Here is an 18,369-nt window from a genome sequence, read left to right on the forward strand (position 1 = left end):
TATCTACACACCTTAGGGGGGAATTTGATATCGATGTTCACATCGCTGGTCTTAAAAGCGAACCTGGTTAAACAGGAGCCATACATCCTCAGGGAGCAGTCTACAGAGAGAGAAACAATTATTTAACAGCTAGTAAATACATTTTTCTTTAGTGGATGATGCATACTTTGCTTTCAATACTGCAGCTCACAAGTGGCACTCCCAGATTAATGAACACTGAGCCCCTTTCTCTGCCCTGGGAAGGTCAGTCATTTCCATGACACAGCATCACAGGAGAACAAATCATTCAAACATTCAATTACACGTCCAACAGTTTCCAATCTGTTTTAAAGGTTTTTTTGCAATAGTTCTGTTTGGTTTTAATATAAAACTACATATGAAATAGTAATAACTGTCCCTGTCTCAGTGCAGGACTTTTTGTAAAAGCTTCTGTTAACTCTAGCTCGATTCTTCTGCAGCACTTGGCCAATTCTAAAATTCTCTGGTGCCTCACACACTTTTGTGTGAGGTACCAATCTGTTCATCTCATCAGCAAGTTCCTATGCACAACTCATTATGTACCATGCACATAAAACATAATTTCAGTATAATCTCAGGCAGAGTCCAGAATCCATTCAGTGAGTTTGGAGTTAATACAGTTAACTACAAAGGTGCAGAACAAATCTGAACCAATTAGGAAGTATCTATTCAGGAATAATATAAGCATTGTCATTCCACTCCATAAACAATAACTTATCCCTCTTCATGATACAACTTTTGGAGATGAAAACTTTCCTGTAATATCTATTAGGGTCTCACATATTTAAAACAGCTGAAAATTGAGACTGTTCTCAATCTCTCCCAAATCCAACACCTGTTCAAGCAGGGTCACCTAAAGCAGGTTGCCCACAAATGTGTCCAGTTGGGTTTTGAAAATCTTCAAGGATGGGGAGTCTGCAATCTCTCCAGGCAACCTGTGCCAGTGTTCAATCAGCCTCACAGCAGAAAGGGTTTCTTGTATTTTTTCTTAGGACCTTTATGTGTGACTAAACTCTCTCAATCAGAAAATTATTCTTAACAGAGAAAATAAATCTTACACATACATAGCTTCAAACAAACCTATTTTTCACTACTTAGAAACCAGTCCTCTCAAAATGAATGTCTGTATGGTTAATAATAATGATTTGAAATTATTTACAAAAGCTTTTCATAGTAGTAACAATTTTTGCATAGTTCTAATGTGAGCTCAAGAGAAAATCATGCCAGAGCATTCCGTGTTTTCTACACTGTTTATTTATTCAGTTTTTCCCAATTTACAACTTAGGAAAACACATTCACTAAAATATAGCTGGCTCTGTAAAGGAGAAAAACAAACTGTCATTTACTATTACAGACTCCCCTTCCACTACTCCTACACCTCCACAGAAGCTCATCAGTCCAAACAAGTCAGCCAGACAAGCAACAATACAATAATAGTTTTTCCTTAGTACTTATGTTAAAATGTTATGTAAAAAAAGCTTTGTCTTATCCTAATATACTATCAGTGGGAAATTCAATAGCATGTTGGAACAGAAGTTTGCACCAGAAGCCACATTTACAGAGCAAACAGATCAGCAAAGCTCCACCCTACAAACCCCTGTTCTATTCAGCACTTTATATTCAAGAAAATCTATTTAACAGAGCGCCTAAAATTAAAGCTGATTATCCTGCAGTTAATAAAATCTTTCTTACTGCTGTATTTTTATAGAGCAAGGGGAAAAAAGAAGGTATTTCTAAAATAAAAGGACAGTATAGAACAATATCCAGTTTCAATATAAATGAAATAAGAAGTCTGAAAACTTTTTTTGGCAATGAGATTAATATTTTCTTCGGTATCAGATGATCTAAACACCAAACCACTGTTACCATAATGTCAACATCACCACAGCTCCAAAAATCTGCTCTCAAAGTCCCAGTCTGTTAACAGGAGACGATGGGAAATCAATGCAAAGAAATAAATGTCAAATATTATCTTCTTTTTGTATGATCTCACCACTCTAAAGAGGATCAATAGCTTCAATGAATACATATCAGAGAAAAGGACAAATAAGCACAATTGTATTTTCCTCTTTTTGTATGTTTTTTAATTCCTTTAAAATCAACTGCATATATTAATAGTGTATAATATCAAGATAATTTAACCCCAAATTCATTGATTCACCATTAATGAAGGCATCAAAATCTATGTAAAAATAAAGAAAAATTGTCACCTAAAGGAAAGGAAGAACACTGAATACCTGGTAAGGGCTGTTGAATAATTTTCTCCATCTCATTTACAATCTCTTGACGAATTCTGAAGTCCTCATCTGAGATGCCTTGTTCATGTGCTGCCTCGATGAGGGTAAAACTCAGAGCAGCCAACTGTGCAGAAGAGGGGGGTGGGAGGGCCCGCAGCTCATTTTCCTCTTGCTTTTCCTGTGTAATTATTGGATAATAAAAGTAATAACTAATATTTGAAGGAAAAAAGGTTATCTCATGCTATTGTATGATATCAGAGCATACTGTTGCCTGCTTGTGTTCTCCTATTTACATGGGGTCCTGACCAAAGGCAGGAGCTCTGCCCAGCCTAACAAATCCAACAGTGTGGCTCACAGGAATGGCAGCAGATGCTCAGGTCTAAAATAGAGAGTGGTGTTTCACAGCTGGCAAGTGGGGAGGAAATCTGCTGTATTCCGTTCCTGAGCCACATTTTCTGACAGTTCTGAAACAGGATTCATCCAAGAAAATAAAAAGCTGTAATTGTTCCCATATAATAAAAGTAACTGAGCTGGAGAAGTCATACTGGTTTCTTGAGAGTGGATTATACTTGAAGGAAAGGTATCAGAGGCAGGAAAAGTATTCCTAGCTCCAAGGAATTTTTATAAGTTCAGTCCCATTGCTGCTTAAACAGCTGGTGCCAGAAAGCACTGGGTTTAATGCATCTAATCCAACAGCAAGAACAAGTCAGATTCATCAAGTCATTTGGGACTAAGTACAGCAACCTCTTGTTTCATAAATTCACTGACTAAATGAAATGTGACTGACAAGAGAAATAAATAATAACCATAACATAAAGCACTAGGAAAACACAGTAGAGTATGAAAATGTGTGCTTAGTTCTAAGGTTGCATCTCTCAACTCTTCTGTTCTTATTTGAACAGATTTAGCATAAGAAAGAATATGGGCATTTTTAAAGGGTTTTTTTACATCACTACTTTAGGATTTTTCCTGAGTTGGGAAACTACAGCTGCTGCTGAGCTTATTTGATAGTCTTGTATCTCCTAGAGCTGTACACAGTGTATTTTATGAAGTAACATTCAGACAGTTACATATGTATCACTATAATGTGGCAGGGACATAAAGCCATTTGGAGACAAGTGTTAAACACGGAAACTGCTCCCTGTGCCCCAGCATTCCATTCAGCAGCACAGAAACCTCATTCCTCAATTCTTATCTCCATGTCCAGATGAAAAGCATGGTAAGAAACTGTTTTTATAACAAACATGAGGCTGGTTCATTCTTTTTTCCATGACAGTAAGAGAACCAGAATCCTTTACCAGTATCACTGAATACAAAAAGGTTACTTTCTGAGATGTAATGGATTTATGGCATCCAGAGTTTTCCAGGTTATGACTTGTACAAATTATGGAATTAAAGCATTAATAGCAAACAGAAGTATGGTAAGAAATACACAGGAACGAGAGACAGTAATTTGACTGAAATTTGGGGAATGGTTGTAGAAAGACTAATTTTAACCATTTAAATCACAAAACCCAACACACTGGGAAATTTGTAGCTCTTCATCAGCACTTACAAAAACAGGCTGGCAGGAAAATCTACGTACCTTTTATTGGATTTCATGCATGTAACAGTTCTTTTGAGCAAACCACACCACCATGGTGTCTGATAAAGAAATTGCTTTTCTCTTTGTAAACCTTAGAACTGCTTTTCATATTAAACATATTTATAAACCCAAGCAGATGATGAGTGACTCAGGAACTGTCTCCCTCCATCCTGTAACTACTAAACTTCACAAGTCAGACTAAGTAAAAAAAAAAAAAACAACAAAAAAACCAACATTCCCAACCCACCTCTAGTCCCTGGAGATCCTATGACCAATGACATTACTTTTGGAAAAAAACAGAAAAACTAATTCTATTTCTATATAGTACATATATGTCTCACTTAAGTTACCTTGCATTCTGCTACTAAAAGTATGATGAACTGCCCACTACTCAGAGACACTAATTCAGAAGCAGTGACCAAAAATGTTCTTTCCTCTCTGCCTGGACAGATCATCAAGCCCTTCCTCTCAAACAGAAAACAGAAATTTGTGCATCTCTGCTCAGCACACAAACTTTCACCTAAATGAACATGACCAAAGAAAACAAACCATATAACAAAAAATCTATTTTTCAAGAAAAAAAAAAAAAAGAAAAAATAGCCCAAATTTTATTTAACTTACCATTATATTTTTCTTATGCCGTTTTTCTTTAATATGCTTGTGAGCTCCCTGGATGTTTTCAATGTGAACTAAGCAGAGCTTGCATAGATACTGACAGTTGGTGTATTCTGGGGAGCGCTGAGGAAAAAGGGACAGAGATTAAAAGAAAATGTTTCTCCCAACAGTGCCTGAAAAACTCAATACTTTGAATAATAAACTGCACGCAATACTTTTAAAGTCAAGGTGCTTTGCAAACATTCAGTAATCTTAAAGAAAAAAAACGGCAGAAATGGGATTTTTACCTGTATGGCAAGTGGGGAAAGAAAGGAAAGGAAGAGAGATGACTAAAATATGATACTTCTCAGGACATTTTAGTGAGGGATGATTAAGATTGAAGACTTTATGCTTTCTAAGGCTGACCTAAAGGCCAGTAAACCATTCCCTTGACAGCTCAGGCTGACAATAACAGGATTTAATAAACCCCAGCATTTCCCCTCCTTTCTGTGATGAGAGAACAGCAAGTATTCCTCATGTTACCCACTCTTTGTGTGCTGACAGCTGGTGGTGGGCTTTGGCAGCACATCCCCAGCACTCTGTGCAAGGGCTGCAGTCCCATGAAAAAGGGAGCGAGGAACATGACCACTCACTAATGACACTGAAGAAGGTGTGATCTCTGATGCTGTTGCATTTTGATGACTAATCTGGGATGCCCAGAATTAGAGAAACATGCAGAACAAGCACCTTTATGTACAGACAGGCTGGGAGAGGTGGAGTACAAATGGAGAGTGGCCACTGGGGAGACCCGAGTCTGCCAGAAGCTGCCAAACTCTGGAGATGATGGGGAAGAAGGGAAATCACTGTTCTCAGAGAGTCCAAGAGAGGATGCTGTGGAGTTTATTCAGCCAGAAAACCATTAAGATCTACTAGACTAAAAGGCAGAAAAGGGGAGGCGTTGTTTGCCAATACCTCACTTCACCTGTCTCATCCTGCACTTGTATTTTCTAACCCTACTTTACATTTTCATCTGAATTCTAATACATCTGTATTTCCCAAAACCAAAAAGTACACTGAAAACAACAGATGTTTAAGCAGTGACATAACAATGAATGAACAGAGAACACCACTTTAAGACACTAAAGTGGACCACAGGTCACTTAAACAAATTTTGACTTACCATAAGGAAACCTAAACCACTGTTAAATTTGGGCAGGTTTTTTCACTTAATGAGTTTGACCTTTTGCTTTTGGAAAAAAAAAAAAAAGTCTGATGCTCTCCAAATGCAGAGTAAATATCAATGTAAAATAATAGTGTCATTATGCTTCACTTAGTAAGTCTCTTCATCCTTATTTTCTATGAGACAGATACCCAGTAAGATGAAATTAAATATCCATTCAGAAAACAGCCAATAGACAGTTACACTTGACTAGCTGGGAAGATTCACGTATTTGATACCTGATGACTGAAGTAGTTCAGTAATATTTTACCACTCTTCTATAATAAAATGAGTATCAGCAATGAAAGTATCTTAAAAATCTGTGTATTTCTTTACAATATTGATCTGCTGTATTATGTCAATAGATGTTGCCAGAAAGGCTGAATCATGTAACAACTTTTATTTTGCCTTTATTGTAAAGACTTTTTTAATCCTCTAGTTTTGCTTAACTGCTATGAAAGGGGCATAGCAAGACAAAAACAGCAAGATAAAATGTTACAGACTACTACCTGTGTAATATAGATGCATTCAAATAAGCCAGGCCTCATGAAATTTGTCCTTGGATATTCAAGGAGCTAATCTATAACAGAGCTAATTGTATTTTGAAGAATGGGAAGGTTCCAGATCACAAGCAAAGAGAAACTTATGAATATCTTTAAAAGTCTAAAGAAGATGAGCCAAGGAATTAGAGACCAGTCAGAAATAGCATTCAGAAAAATACTGCAATAAATTATTAAAAAGTACACAGGGACAAAGGTGACAACCTGACCTGCTCCAAACAAATTGCATTAACCCAAACTTAGGGTTGTTTTTTTAAAAGTGCTTGAAGAAGCAGCAGCAGATGTTGTATCTAGAATTTTACAAAGTTTTTGTCACTTGTCACAGTATCAGTCTCCAAAGGAGACCATAAATACTACCTAAATAAAGAACAGTAAGGTGGCAGCAAAACTGCTCAGAGAACTGTCCTCAGAGCACACACACCTAAAAGCATGTGCCAAGAATTTTTCAGCAGGGGTCCTTGTGGGGTCAGAAATATCCACACCTTTTTGAAGACTTGGGAAATGCAACAGAGGGTGTGCTGACTACAAATGTGAAAGCCACAAACTTGGGAGGGGATACAGAAGATGTAAAATAAGAAAAAAATCAATAATTATAACAAATTAGAGGAATGGAATAAATAAGCTGCCACTAAATAATACCACAGCAAAGTATCATTCCTCCTTAGGTATTGCCAACTGCAAAAATCCAGGGCTGGGAACACCTGATGGAGCATTTCTGAAGCAAGTTGCTAGTCAAACTACAAGCCAACATCCTATTGCTGCTAAAGAAAGCAAAGATGCTAAACAAAAATGCCACATTTCACACAGATGCAGCCAGCTTTCCTCTCTATATGTAAGACTTCAGCTGAAATGGCATGTCCAGTTTAGATACCAGTTACACAATGGGTGTCTGCAGAACAGCAACAAGAATGAACCACTAAAAACCCCCAAGACCAGTGAAAAAAGACAGTCTACAGAAGGGAAGATTGGAAGAATGGTAAGGATCTTCCAATGTGCAGGTGATGTGAAAAAGAAGTAATAAACTTATGGTTATTTTCCTAGGACAACATAAGAGGGATTAAAACACTAAAAGATATACTTGAATTAGACATTTAGAAATGTTGCTGGGTTGCTCACACTGACTTGGACATTGTTTCACTGGGGATACTATTAAGAGCAGTTTAGATGTAGATTTGTAAGCACCCATCCCCAATATGGGCCTGGGGAGAGGCTGATATACCAAAGAGAGCACAAAGTTCTTCTCAACCCTGCATTCTGAATTGCCAGGGAACCAGACTTTCCAGAAAATCTTATGTAAACAATGGAACTGGAAACCTTTAGGTCTGCAGAGTTAAAAAATCCTGTTCTACAAAGGCTACATGTACCACAAAAGGAGCCAGAAGTTTCCAATCCATATCATCAGCCACAATGACTGACCAGTCAACTACCAGGGATAAATCCTAGTCCATAAAGTGATTCATTATTAAGAAGAAAAGGAGAGACTGTAGTAGAAATACCACCCAACCAAAACATGGTGATGATAATGAGAGAGGACACACATTTTCTTCTTTATCTGATAAACAACCCAACCTACTTTTTCAAGTCGGGAGATATAATCTCTTTCCAGCCGTTCCTCGGCTTGTTTCAATCCCAGTTGCTGTTCAACTGTCAGATTGGATTCATCAAGAACAGCAGTGGTTTCTAAATAATCTGCTTCCAAAGTATGTTCTTTTGTTGATTCAGAATTCTTGATTTTACCTACAGAAAGAAACAGTTACTTTCTTCAGAATAACTCACAGAGAGGAAAAGTGAAAATTAGATAAGAGCCAAGCACAAATTAGAGCTACATTCCAGGTTTTTTTTCCCAAAGGCTGGTGAAAATCACCTTAAATGTTAGAATCTTTCCAGTATATTAACCAGTATTTTAGAGAGACTTCAGAGACTAGTCTGCTACTGAGAGTGCTATCAAAAAGAGTTTAAAAAATGGTAGTTTAATTTTGTGTTTCAGTCATAACTTCACAGTCTCTTATTAGGGCAAGAAAGTAGCTTTTTTTTGTCATGCAGAACAGAGTATGCAAGACCTTGATGCCCTACTGTAACAGATATAAGAAATATTAGGCATAAAATTATTTTACACAGCACATTTTAAGGGAATAAGTCATAGAACTGCCCTAAAGCCATTCACCCATATGACCTTACAGAGTCAGTCATCAGGCATTTCAGGCCCTCAATTTGGAAGCTGCTGGAGCTGCACCTGAACACACTGTGACACTTCACCACCCACAGCTTTGGAACGCTGCTGCTCCCAAACACAGGGCAGCTCCCAAGGGCCAGTTCCTCCAGATGCCTATGGATTGGTCATAGGCCACTAATCTGCACAAACATCTACATCAAACTACTCCTGTCATTTTTACATAAGCAAAAGTGAGGGCTACTTGTGCTTTGTTCTTTTTTCTTTCCTTTCACATGAGATCTGTGCCCCCAGACCAGAGAGGAATCAAAACTGAATAAGTTTCCAAGCCCTGGTTTCTCAGTGACAGATGGTCCCCACAGTATATGATGGTGGTGGTCTACAAACAGCTGACTGATCACAGGATGCTGCCACTTCAACCTGTTTTTCCTGTTCAATTTTATTAAGACAGCTAAAAAATACACACTTTACTATTTTCCTACCATTTCCATACAAGCAACTGCTGTACAGGCAATATTCACAAAATTGCCTGTAGTTGTGGGAAATACTTCAAACAGAAGGTCTGTACTGGTATGGCATATTAGAGATGAAAAACGCATTCTAAAAGAGTGTGACAAATCCTGAACTATGGAATTAACCCGATGAGACAAAGCCTGATCAATATATTTAATTTTGACATTAAAAAATACGTATAAGAATTGCACACTCATAAGGGTAACTGCTGATGGATGATACATATTCCAGAGCTTCCTAAATCAAAAAGCCATCTGCCAAAACCTATTTTCAACATTTTTAGTAACCAAAAGAGCACAACAGTCACAGAAAAAATAAGTTTTTTTCCCCTACTTATGATAAAGAATTTTTCTTACTGATTTTTCCCCTCTGAAAAGCAGTAATAACTGGCATTTCCCTAAGTAGCAATGATATTATGAAGGGTTCCCCCTTCATAAGGCACTACGTTCACAAAATTGCCTGAAACCCACACACGCTAAGTAGCTTACAAAGATGTTTAGGTCTCAGGCATAAGAAGAAAGGACAGCTATTATCATAATCTCTTGTTCTCCCAGCAAAATACTTGTATTAACAGTATGTTCTCTCTAAATGCAACCAGCAACTTTCTCTGTGTGAAGAAAATATTCCAACAGAAATATTTCAAAGCCCTTTTCAGCCTGTTCACAAACGCACCAGAAGAAAATGGGATAAAGCAGTGTTAAATAATACTCACTGAAGTCATCAGGCTTATGTTCCATTTTCCTCTGATCTGCAGCAGCCTTACCAGGATCACCAGTCTGATCAACACCAGCCTTCAAAGTAGGAACTCCCAGTGGATTTTCCAGCACCAGTTTCCCTTTCTGTGTAGCTGTTAAGCTTTCCATTCCGACCCCATTCCCTGAAACATGGGAGCCTGGAGTGTTTTCTCCCACTGCTTGGGCTTTTGTCTGTTTCAGGTTTTCCATTGCTGATGATAAATTAGAAAATTTTTTTGCTTTTCCATGACTCCGATCCTGAACGTTTGATCCCATATCTTTAGTTCCAGGAATACAACTATTTACTTTGCATGATTTATTTTCCCCTTGTTTTTCAGAACAAACATCATTTTGTTTGCTTTTTTTGCTGCTATTCCCACTTGGAGAACTTCTCCCAACATCCTTCACAGATTTGTCATTCCTATTATGTTTGTAATTTTGATTAGTTGTAACTTTGACAGGTTTGCCTTCCTCACAGACAAGACGGACAGACTTCCTTGGGTCATGATTTCCATTCTTTGAGCTCTTGGCCTCTTCCATTATAGTGAAGACCTGCTTCTCCTGTCTCTTGAGACCACTTGAAGTGCAATTCTTCAGCAATTTGCAGTTGATTTTAAATCCTCTGTGCAGGCAAGGATCGTAGCTGATTGTCTACTGAGGAAATAATGAGAAGACATGTTTAAATTGAAGGAAAAAATTAAAGCTCTATGTAGACAGCACATTAAATAAACTTCTCTAAGGGAAAATGTAACTACAAATTATTATAGGAAGCATATTCCCCCCCCCCCGGGCATAAGAGAATTTTCATAATACATTCGGTACTACAGTAAAACTCATGAAAATGTTGATCATCTTGATTTGTATTTAAAAAAGGAGGGGATATTAAGAAATGAAAGATGGCAGAACACTGCAAAAAACACTGTGATAAACGTGCCAACAGCTTGCTTTTTTCTTTCCTTCCTATTTCTGGCTTTCTGAACAAAAATAAGAACCAAGATGTCTGCAACTACACTGGAAAAAATGAAAAAAAAATTAACACATCTAAAAAATCCCACTCAATAAATACGCAGCTCAAATTAGCCACAAGAGAAAACTAATTCTGTTTCCAGCAACCAAGCTCCATTTTATTAACTGATTTCAAAAAGCATTTAGAGATATAATGTAAAGCATTAATAATAAACCTGACTGACCACCTGCCCCCACAGATACTCAGCAAACCTTTGACACATCCAGCTCTCATATAAGTTAACTGCCAACAATTAAAAGAGATTTTGCTTAGCAAAGATACCCCACAAATAGTAAATATTTTGTTTAGCTGCAGATTAACTTTACTCAGAGCTTTAGGTGGTGTATAATCATCTGAGCTTTATGTTGGCTGCAGCTCAAAGGCTGTTTCCAATGGGAAGTTATGAGTAAGTAGGTCTGTTTGTAAGGAATTATTCCTATTAATATAGAAAACAAAGGGGGAGAATCTGTAACAAGAAATTAGATTTTGTTATAAATAACCTTGAGATAACAATTAAAAAATTATGAGAATGAAGTATTAGACATAAAAGAAAATAAATTTTGTAAAACTACAGCAAGTGCAGAGTTTCCTTCCTATCCAGCTCATATCTGGGAAGTAAATGAATGATCCATGGAAACATCTGGGTTTTAGAGAACCCATCAAAACAAGTAGCTCATAATTTAGTGAAGAAAAGGAATAATAGAAAAGTCTGTGAATTACAACTATTAAAAGTATCACAACGTACTTTTGTACTTTAATAATAAGAACCAGAAGGAAGGATCAGACTAAAAAAACCACAAAACCACCTTTCTGAATATTATCAGTATAAAAGAGAGTAACTTTTTTTCAGGCTATATAATACAGTTACTACCTCTCTCTCACTTTAAAGAGACACAAATCAGAAAATACTTCAGGACACAAAGCACATACTAAAATGGTTATCTAAAGTCTCTACTGAGATAATTGAAAATACATATTATCTTTCAAAAATGAAAAGCAAAGAAACGAACAAAACCCACAGGAATTTTCCTGAAGCTGATATGAGTACCACAGTCTTTAGTAAAATAAAAAAACCTGAAAAAGAAAAAAAAATAAATCTGTACTCCTAGATTTGTTCCAATGGCTAAGTATTTTATCTCAGAAACACATTCAGTTAATATTACAGCTATTTCCTATTAAACACTGACTGCACCTGGCTCGTACTTCTGGATCAAAAATCAAGAAGATTAACCAGTATTTGCCTCTGGACTGTACTCTGTCTTTCCCACAGCAATTCCTGTCCAACAGCAGCAGGATCCTGCCCACCTGTCCCAGCACTGCTCAAGCCCCAGGGTGTGAGGAGAGCCCAGAGCCCCCCAGGTTGGCTAAACTTGGATGACTCCAGTGCCAGCTCCATGTAAAGCTCTGCTCTATAGATGGCCAGTGTTACACCTCTGGACAGGACGGCACCGTCTTCACACTCTACTACTCTACTGTGCGTTTGGCTTTTTTAATGTAACCAAAGAGAAAGCTGAGTAGGACTTTTCAAATGCTAAACTATTTCTTATGTTTCACTCGTTCAGCCTCAAGAGGAAGAAAAAACACCCAAACCAACAAAAAAAGCCCCCCCCCCCCCATCATTTCTGGTTCGTTTCTGACCCCACATCCCCCTCAAACACCGAGGCCGCTCCAGCGCGGGGCGGCACCGACCCGACCGGAGCAGTGACACCCTGTCTCCAACCCGGCTACTCACTCCCGGCTCCTCGGGCTGCTCCTTCCCTGGGCCTTCTGCAGGGAACCAAACCGGAACCCCAATCCAGCCTAACATAAAGCTGGCACCGGGAGGAGGAGGAGGAGGAGCACGGCCGGTAATAACAAACAATTGGCAGGGTGGGGACAACTCCTGTTGGCACCACTTCCACATCAAAGCTGCCACGGAACTCCAGCACCGCAGGAAAAGTGGGGCCTCGGTTTGCTCTGCTTTTTGTATGTGTCAAGTTGTTGGAGTCATATTTGGAAAGAAGGTTTTTAAAAAAATCCACAAAAATTATTCAAATTATTTGATCTCATTCATTCAATAAAATACACAGTTATATATTCAAAGAGAATATATAATCTTTAATCAAACGTACAAACGTGATGGGAAAAAACAACTGAGGAAACTTAGTAAAAACTAGAATCCAGCTAATAAACTGAGTACTGTGATAATATTACATATCAAGAGAGTGAGTGTAATCAAATGTAAGTAGCTAATGTTAAAAAAACCCACAGATATATTCCTTATTCCTGAGAAATATGAATAAAGAGAGGTCATGACATCTCATAAGACAAGAATATTTTGTATCCCCAAAAAAGGTAGGAGTTCCACAATGAAATGCTGAATCTGAAATGCAAGTGCAATAATAACGTTGTTGAATTTGGAGATTTTTTTTTTGCTTTTCCCTTTTTTTTTTCTTTTACTCTTTAATGCTGAAATGATTTAGCAAACAAAAATTAATTTAAACTGCAACATACTCGATAGTGCCAAATTACCATCTCACAAAGAACTGCAAAGTAAACCAACTAATAAAACTTAACATGAGAAACAAAACAGAGACCACTCCTAAACCCAAGAGGGTCTCAAAAAGATTCCTCTGTCAGATATTGGCCATCTACATATGAGAGAGGGGAGAGAGGGAAACAGGGAGAGGGAAAGGAGTGCCTCTGAAAAAAATAACACAGTTGGAAACAAAACACTGGAGTGTAGTGAATCAGTGCTGAGGTGGCATCTTTCTAGAAACCTGGATGGCACATCTTGTTCACAGGCTCAGGCTCATACCAAACTGCCAGATCTGGAATCAAAGAAGAATTTTATTCCCAGACGGGCTGGCAACAAAAACAGAGCTTTTCACCTAGGTCTGCAAAGTGAGGTGTGATCAACCTGTTGAAAGCATCTCAGAATATTTCATTTATTCACTACCCCGGAGTTACAGGGGACTTGGTTTCCTTTGCTTTCTGAAAGTACAGTGCCAGGTACTCCTCTGAACTCTAGCCCAGCCCTTGGCTCTTTTTGAAAAATAATCTGGCTGAAATACAACAGCTTGAGGTCAGACAAGATACTATCTGACCTCAAGCTCTAGAAAACTATTAAATCTCTACATACCTACAGCAACCGAATTAAAAATGTTTAATATTAGCTTCGCTTAGAAATAATTTTAAGCTCACGAAACAAAGGAGTGAGAGTGTTTCACTTTCATTTCTGCCAGTTTCGATTCTTTCCTCCACCTCTCAGACTAGCATTAGAAAATTCTACATTTGAATTGCAAAAACTCAGCGTGAGGCTTACTTTCAAATAGGGGGGAAAAAAAGCCAAAAAACTTTGGAGAAGCTATTTCTACCCATTTATCTTTCCACTTCTTCCTCTCAAAGTTGTTCTACTGGACTTAACTCCCTCAAACACATACATTTTGGGTCAAACTTTGACATAACAGGGCCTCTTCAAAAATATAGGCCAAGTTAAACTGTGAGCTCTTGCATTCTGAGCTGCTCTTCTGCAAAGCATTTCTTCTTAATCATTTCATTAGGAGCAGAACTGACTGTACCTGGTTTTTTGTGCTCCCCAGTCACAGTCTCGCTCACAGCCCTTTGGGCAAACAGAGGAGACGTGCTGGGGCTGGGGGAACATAACCATGGACTGGTTTGCAGCTACTCCCTACGAGAAATGTAACTTCCTCTCCTTTACCGAGGCAGGATTGTTCCAGAAAACACTCACAAACTCGATGATCTTCTGACATTACTTCGAATATGTTCTAAAACATGGTCCCAACTGGCTGAAGGTCCAAAAGTAACCAGGAGAGTAACTGAAGGGAAAGAGAATGGGCTTGCAAGTTTTGTTTCCCCAGGGAGTACTCGATTAAGTATAAACAGTGAAAGTACTACAAACATAAGTGCTATCACTCTCCTTCTATAAAACATTCCCTCCTTTGAGATAGGGAGATGTGTATTTTATCCAAGGCCTGCTTTTATCTGCCCCATTATGACTGTCCTTAAGCTCAAATCTCCCAGTCAGCCCTCCCACAGTAAGTGGGGTGATTAACCTCAGTGCCCCCCTCACCTCTTTACCAATATAGCCCAGCTGAACTTCCTCCACAAAAATAAAAGGAAATTCTGCAAACAAAGGTTACAGCCAGTCAGGAACAACAGGAAAAGTTGTCTTCTGCACTCTGTTCATATTGCAGCACAGATAATGTCCACAGACACCCCTAATATGCTGGGGAAGATGGGCTTTTCTGGACTGTTTACAGCCTTAGGCCTATTTTTCTGTCTGAGAACTTCTACAAACCATTCAAGCCTCTCCCATGTTCTGTGTCAATAATTTTAAAAAGTTATCACACATTTATGTTTGTTTTATGATGAACAAGACATAACTTAGTACAAACTACTATGGATTCTTGATATTTTTCCAAAGCACTTAAAACTAAAACTACTAGAGATTACCGGGCACTAAAGCGCCTCAGGCTCCACCAGCACTAAACCCATCGGTATTCTTAGTAACAAACACAAGTGCTACACAGACCTCCCTGTTATTACAAACTATAGAATTTATCTTAGTAAGTATAATACTCCAAAAAATCTATCTAGAAGAAAGCCAGTACAGTGCACACAAAATTTAACAGACAAATCAGGGATGCAACAAAACACACTCTGGGCTCAGTGAAAATACAGATCTCGGTAGGAAACTGATGCTGTGTTTACAGCGTGGAAGACCAAAAACTTCCAAGGAGTGATCACTAGATTAACAACTGTGTATACATAAGTAAAAATATATACAATTGTAACAGCATGATATCTGAATTACAAAAGTACTGCTGAGTAACTGAAGTAACAAGAAAGGCTTTGCTTGATACAAAACTTAGTAACTATGTCAGTGCAAATATCTTACAACTGAATTACGAAATGAGCAAAATCTGCTGGATGTGAGATCTGTAAGGGATGTGCTTGTTACACACCACTCTCTGCATTGACACTGTTTTTCCTACAGCACAGGGTGACTCACAGAGAAGGTGAGAGAGAGGCACGTCACCATCACCCAATGCCAAGAACACAATTTCTGACCCTACTACTGCTGCTGACTCCCATTCCAAACTGGGGAAAGCCATCCTCTGTCACACCCGCTGTGTAACTAAGATACAACAGCTTCCTTACCTCTCCATTTCATACAGGCTTCTCATGCTTTAGTCCATTTTGGTTCTCTTACTGGGTTTTACTTCACAACTGACTGCAGCAAGCACTGGAGCCAGAGGAGAGGAGCACCTGCCTCAAATCTCACGTATGCTGTGACACACATGCTGTGATGAGAGCAGAAACTGCTCCAAGGTACCTCCAACTTTAAAAACAAACACACACAACACTTCAAGCCTCTGAGAAGGTTGGAAAAACACAGTACAGCAAGGTTTAAAGCCTTTCAGAGGCTAAACTGGCTTCCGGAGACCTGAACGGATCATGAAACTGGCTTAAAGAGCAGCCACACACTGAACTCAATTTATCCAACTTGCTCTTAACCTCCCTTTATGTGGTGCTTATGCTACATAAACATACAGCAGCAAGTATTTGTGGCACCTGGATCTCATATTTAAACAATAATGATCCCTTCACCCCAACTGGAATCCTTGAGGAAGGGATGGCCTTTGAACTACTTCATACCAGTCGCAAACTTCTTGCTGAAAAAAGTATTTCATACATCAACAGAAATAAAAAAAAAATAAAAATCTAAGAACATCTCACAAATTGGTTTTTTCCAAAGATTTGCTGAAACCTTAGAATCAAAATTATGAGCCAAGGATACAGTATGAGTACATCTGCATGTATGCATGCATTTCTGATGAAAAGAAAAAAAGTAAAAATTAGATTCGTGTGCATTGTTACAAAATTTAGGTAATTAGTTTTTAGGACTTCTAAGTTAAACAATTTATCAAACAATACACAAAATCTTCCTAATGTGCCAAAAGCACCAGAAATGTTGACTTTCACTAGATTGCTTCCATTGTGTGAATTAATCCACTAAGAAATTGCAGGATCCTTCTTTCTGTGAGTTCTCAATACAAGTCAGTACCGGTATGACATTATTTCATTAAGCTAATGACAAAAATAAAGTTAATTTAGTAGAAATGCTTTGTAAAATTTCAAAAGCCAGTATTTCAAAAGTAGAAAACAGGATATACTCTCAGCTGGGCAAAATTCTGAATTGCCTTACAGCATCACTATGAACACACAATCTGACAAGCAGATCCACACGACATTTTACAGGAGCTCCCCAGGGATATCTTGCTTTCAAGTAGGACACAGGGAAATCCCGCTCCCCTTTCTTTCTCCCCACAGCAGCAATTCCCTCCAGGGGAAGAAGCAGGTAAATGCCCTGCACTGTGCAGGTGTTCCACAGCATCCAGCAGTTTCTTTTCCACTGCAAGCTGAGGTAGGAGAGAAAAGCCCCAGCTGTCCTCTGTGCAAGAGCAGAACACAGAAGGAACTTTCTGATCCCTTCGTGTTTATCTTCTGGGAACAAATCCCAACATGTATGTTCTGGGAAATTGCAATTTTATCCCAAAATTAATTTTATGAAGGTATTTTCACTAAAGTTAAGTAGAAAAATGATTAAAAAAAGCTCAGTGCAAAATTGGCGTTTGCAAAAGAGACCTCTTACTCCTAATATAGCACCTTCTGCCAGATACTGTAATTAAGTCATACTTCCATGGCTGGCTTACTTTTCTTGTCACGGAAATAATTATGTCATAACTATCTGGGGTCAGACTATCCAAAGAGCACCTACTGAAACTGGAAGCACAACTCAAACCCATAAAAAAACACATATCCTCTATTTTCAAGCAAATGCAATGACCCTTGAATCCAGGACACGTTTCAGGAAGCCAAGTGACATGGAGGTGGCAGGGATACAAAAAAAAATTATTGGATCCATACTTAGATACAACTATGTTTTTAATGTACTAATCTCTACCTTAGCCTAAATCCGATTATATTTTTTCTCTGCATGTTCCGAGCTCACCCTCCTCCTCCCAGAAACAACCTTAAAAGAGAGGAGGCCTCAGGTAACATGTCACATTCAGCCAGCTGGCAAATCGCAACCTATTGCAAAAGCGGCAAAGTCGTTCAGCTGTATTTGTACATAAAATAAGCCAACAAAAGAGCACGACCACGTCGGCGAAGAGATGCCCGAGTGTCACATCATAATTCACGGAGAGCGGAGGGGGCACAGCCGGCCAGGGCAGCCCCGACACGGGGCATTTCCCCGCGGGCCCCGGGGGTCTCTCCCCCCGCCGTATTTAATCGCACAGGGCGTGCGAACAACAACCCGCACGCAGCAGCTCCAGCCCGGATGCGCCCCGGGGGCGGCCCCGGCCCCCGCTGACCTTGGGGCGGCCCCCGCGCCGCGACCCCCGGCGGCCCCCCTGCCCAGGCGCGGGGCCCGAGGCCGCCACGGGCCGTCGAGGCGGGGCAGGGCTGGGCGGGGGGCGCCGGCGCGGACAGGCCCCCCCCACCCGAGCGCGGCCCCTGCCGCCCCCGCCCCGAGCAGCCCCCGGCCCCGGTACCTGCGTGCGGCGCTAGCGGAGCGGACGCGGCGCCCCCGCCATGCCCGGCCGCGGCTGCTGCAGGCCCCGACGGCAGCGCCTCAGTCCGGCCCGGCCGCCATGTCAGCCGCGCCGCGCGGTGCATTGTGGGGCGAGGGCGGGGGGAGCGCCCCGGGGGCGGTGGCGCTGAGG

The 18,369-nt window shown here is 39.7% G+C and overlaps 1 protein-coding gene across 4 annotated transcripts in view; it reads right to left on the bottom strand.

Annotated features, from left to right (window-relative positions):
- Nucleotides 1–18,345, bottom strand: part of TUT4 (terminal uridylyl transferase 4) — a 43,662-nt gene extending 25,317 nt beyond the window's left edge. For 2 of the 4 annotated variants that reach the window (XM_051799391.1, XM_051799414.1), the window contains exons 1-6: nucleotides 18,199–18,345; nucleotides 9,609–10,284; nucleotides 7,787–7,950; nucleotides 4,462–4,578; nucleotides 2,256–2,433; nucleotides 12–100 (exon numbers count right to left, since the gene is read on the bottom strand). In XM_051799391.1, the coding sequence (XP_051655351.1) occupies nucleotides 12–100; nucleotides 2,256–2,433; nucleotides 4,462–4,578; nucleotides 7,787–7,950; nucleotides 9,609–10,170 (1,110 nt within the window). In that variant the 5' untranslated portion in view covers nucleotides 10,171–10,284; nucleotides 18,199–18,345. Of the gene's footprint in view, nucleotides 1–11; nucleotides 101–2,255; nucleotides 2,434–4,461; nucleotides 4,579–7,786; nucleotides 7,951–9,608; nucleotides 10,285–11,655; nucleotides 11,671–18,198 lie in introns of those variants that run through there. The other 2 variants (XM_051799401.1, XM_051799411.1) reach the window with 2 other exon arrangements.
- Nucleotides 18,346–18,369: the final 24 nt, after the last annotated feature.

The sequence above is a fragment of the Manacus candei genome, unplaced genomic scaffold (genome assembly GCF_025592945.1).
Source record: "Manacus candei isolate 608988 ecotype Guabito, Panama unplaced genomic scaffold, ASM2559294v1 h1tg000005l, whole genome shotgun sequence".
Lineage (NCBI taxonomy): Eukaryota > Metazoa > Chordata > Aves > Passeriformes > Pipridae > Manacus > Manacus candei.